This window comes from Carya illinoinensis, chromosome 13 (genome assembly GCF_018687715.1).
Source record: "Carya illinoinensis cultivar Pawnee chromosome 13, C.illinoinensisPawnee_v1, whole genome shotgun sequence".
NCBI classification, from domain to species: domain Eukaryota; kingdom Viridiplantae; phylum Streptophyta; class Magnoliopsida; order Fagales; family Juglandaceae; genus Carya; species Carya illinoinensis.
Window position 1 is genome coordinate 27,574,297 of NC_056764.1, and position 2,380 is coordinate 27,576,676.

At 45.3% G+C, this 2,380-nt stretch overlaps 1 protein-coding gene across 1 annotated transcript; it reads left to right on the forward strand.

Moving 5' to 3' along the window:
* Nucleotides 1–207: 207 nt before the first annotated feature.
* On the forward strand, nt 208–2,079 carry LOC122292791 (arogenate dehydratase 3-like). Its single transcript, XM_043101299.1, has one exon. It carries the CDS (start codon nt 353–355, stop codon nt 1,649–1,651), a length of 1,299 nt encoding a protein of 432 aa, XP_042957233.1. The 5' UTR covers nt 208–352; the 3' UTR covers nt 1,652–2,079.
* Nucleotides 2,080–2,380: the final 301 nt, after the last annotated feature.

Below are 2,380 nucleotides of genomic sequence, written 5' to 3' on the forward strand. Positions count from 1 at the left end.
ATAAAAACTATACTTATAATTTTTTATAAAATAATATATACGTAAATGGAGAAGAGACTAGAGGGAGAGAGGTGGTAGGTAGGCGCGAGATTGACCGAACCACCTCCGCACACGTACCATCCTCTCTCAAAAGCTTTATGCTTTTCTCTGCTCCTCATTTTCTCTATTACTCTAAAATTATTATTATTATTATTATATAAACCCCCACAAATCCCTCTCTTTTCTCAGCTTGACGTTTCTCAGAACGAGAACTCCAAGCTTTATACCCCCTTACCTACTCCCCGCCTTCTCTCCCTCTCTCTATAGCCTCTCTCCCTTTCTCTGTACAAAGATTCTTACGCACACTGTCGCCATGCATGCTATAGCTCCCCCTTCCTCTAATAATTTCAATTGCTTTACGGGTACCGGAACTCGTCCGACGCTTGCCCGTGTTCGGCGTCGTGTTATCCAGAGTGTTTACAGGTCCGATGCCCTTAACTTCCCCAATGGTGTCGGTTTGAGCAGAGCAGACTGGCAGAGCACATGTGCCATTCTCGCCAGCAAGGTCGTCTCCAAGGAGCAACCCACCGATAAACCCGACACTGGATCCGGTGGCGCCGACCATTTTCCCGCTGTAAATGGCCACAAGTCAGCAATTGATCTCGATCTCGTTCCCATCGAGACGGTTGACAACAGCATGAGCAGTACCAGCAACAACAAGCCGCAACCGAAGCCGCTCACCATAACGGATCTCTCCCCAGCTCCTATGCACGGCTCGCAGCTCCGCGTCGCTTACCAAGGCGTTCCCGCAGCTTACTCCGAAGCCGCCGCCGGAAAAGCATACCCGAACTGCGAAGCCATCCCTTGTGACCAGTTCGAAGTTGCTTTCCAGGCCGTGGAGCTTTGGATCGCGGATCGTGCCGTCCTCCCCATCGAGAACTCGCTCGGTGGCTCGATCCACCGGAACTACGACCTCTTACTCCGCCACCGGCTCCACATAGTTGGTGAGGTTCAATTACCGGTACACCACTGTCTCTTGGCCCTACCGGGAGTGCGGAAAGAATACTTGAACAGAGTGATATCCCACCCTCAAGCCCTTGCCCAGTGCGAGTTGACCCTCACCAAACTCGGCCTCAACGTGGCACGGGAGGCCGTAGACGACACTGCTGGAGCGGCAGAGTTCATCGCCGCCAACAACCTACGCGACACGGCTGCGATTGCGAGCGCACGCGCTGCCGACCTGTACGGCCTGAACATCCTGGAAGACGGGATCCAAGACGACTCGAGCAACGTGACCCGGTTCGTGATGCTGGCCCGAGAACCCATAATCCCAAGAACGGACCGGCCATTCAAGACGAGCATAGTGTTCGCGCACGGGAAGGGGACGTCAGTACTGTTCAAGGTGCTGTCTGCATTCGCGTTCCGCAACATAAGCCTGACTAAGATTGAGTCGAGGCCGCACCGGAACCGACCGATACGGTTGGTGGACGATGCAAACGTTGGGACAGCGAAGCACTTCGAGTACATGTTCTACGTGGACTTTGAGGCTTCGATGGCAGAGGTTAGGGCCCAGAACGCGCTGGCGGAGGTGCAGGAGTTCACGTCGTTCTTGAGGGTGCTCGGTAGTTATCCCATGGACATGACTCCTTGGTGCCCCTCCCGGGGAGAGTAGCCAAAACCTTTTTTTTTTTTTTTTTGGTTATATAAAAAAAACATAAATAATAATTTCTCTTTATTTTTATTTTTCAGTAAAATGTTAAATCCCATTAAATATTTTGCACAAGGGAAGGGATGGGAAGGGGTTTCATTTTACATAATTTTATTCTCTTGAATTGATGAATATGGATTGATGGATGGGAAAGCAGAGCAAAGAATTTGTTTGGTGGGTAGATATAAAGTACATGTGTGCATGTAAGGTGAACTGGTGGTGAAGGAAGATGTGGTTTGCCACTAAATTTGTGTGGTGGTTATGTGTAAGTGTCAATGCCATCACTCCAATCATTTCATTTATATGCAAAATGTTTGGGATATTGTTAAAAAACCATAAAAGAACTTCACATTAGCAAAAAAAAGGATATTAGATAAAGATTTGACATCTCACTCTCTATCTCTCTTTTTTCTTTTATTTTAATTGACAAGGAATATATTCTACTCTTTTTTCATTATTAATAAAAAAATATTTTACATTATTAAATTTTCTTATTTTTGTTCTATAAACTCGTTATCTTATATACAACTTATTAATAAAATATAAATTCGTTTAAGATTTTTCTAATTTTTGTTTCTTTTAATGTGTTTGAATTTTTTTAAAAAAATATTATTTTATAAAATAGTTGTTGTTTAGTTGTCATTGTATACTTGCTCGAATCCATAGCTCTCCTTTTGTTCTATTTTTCCCATT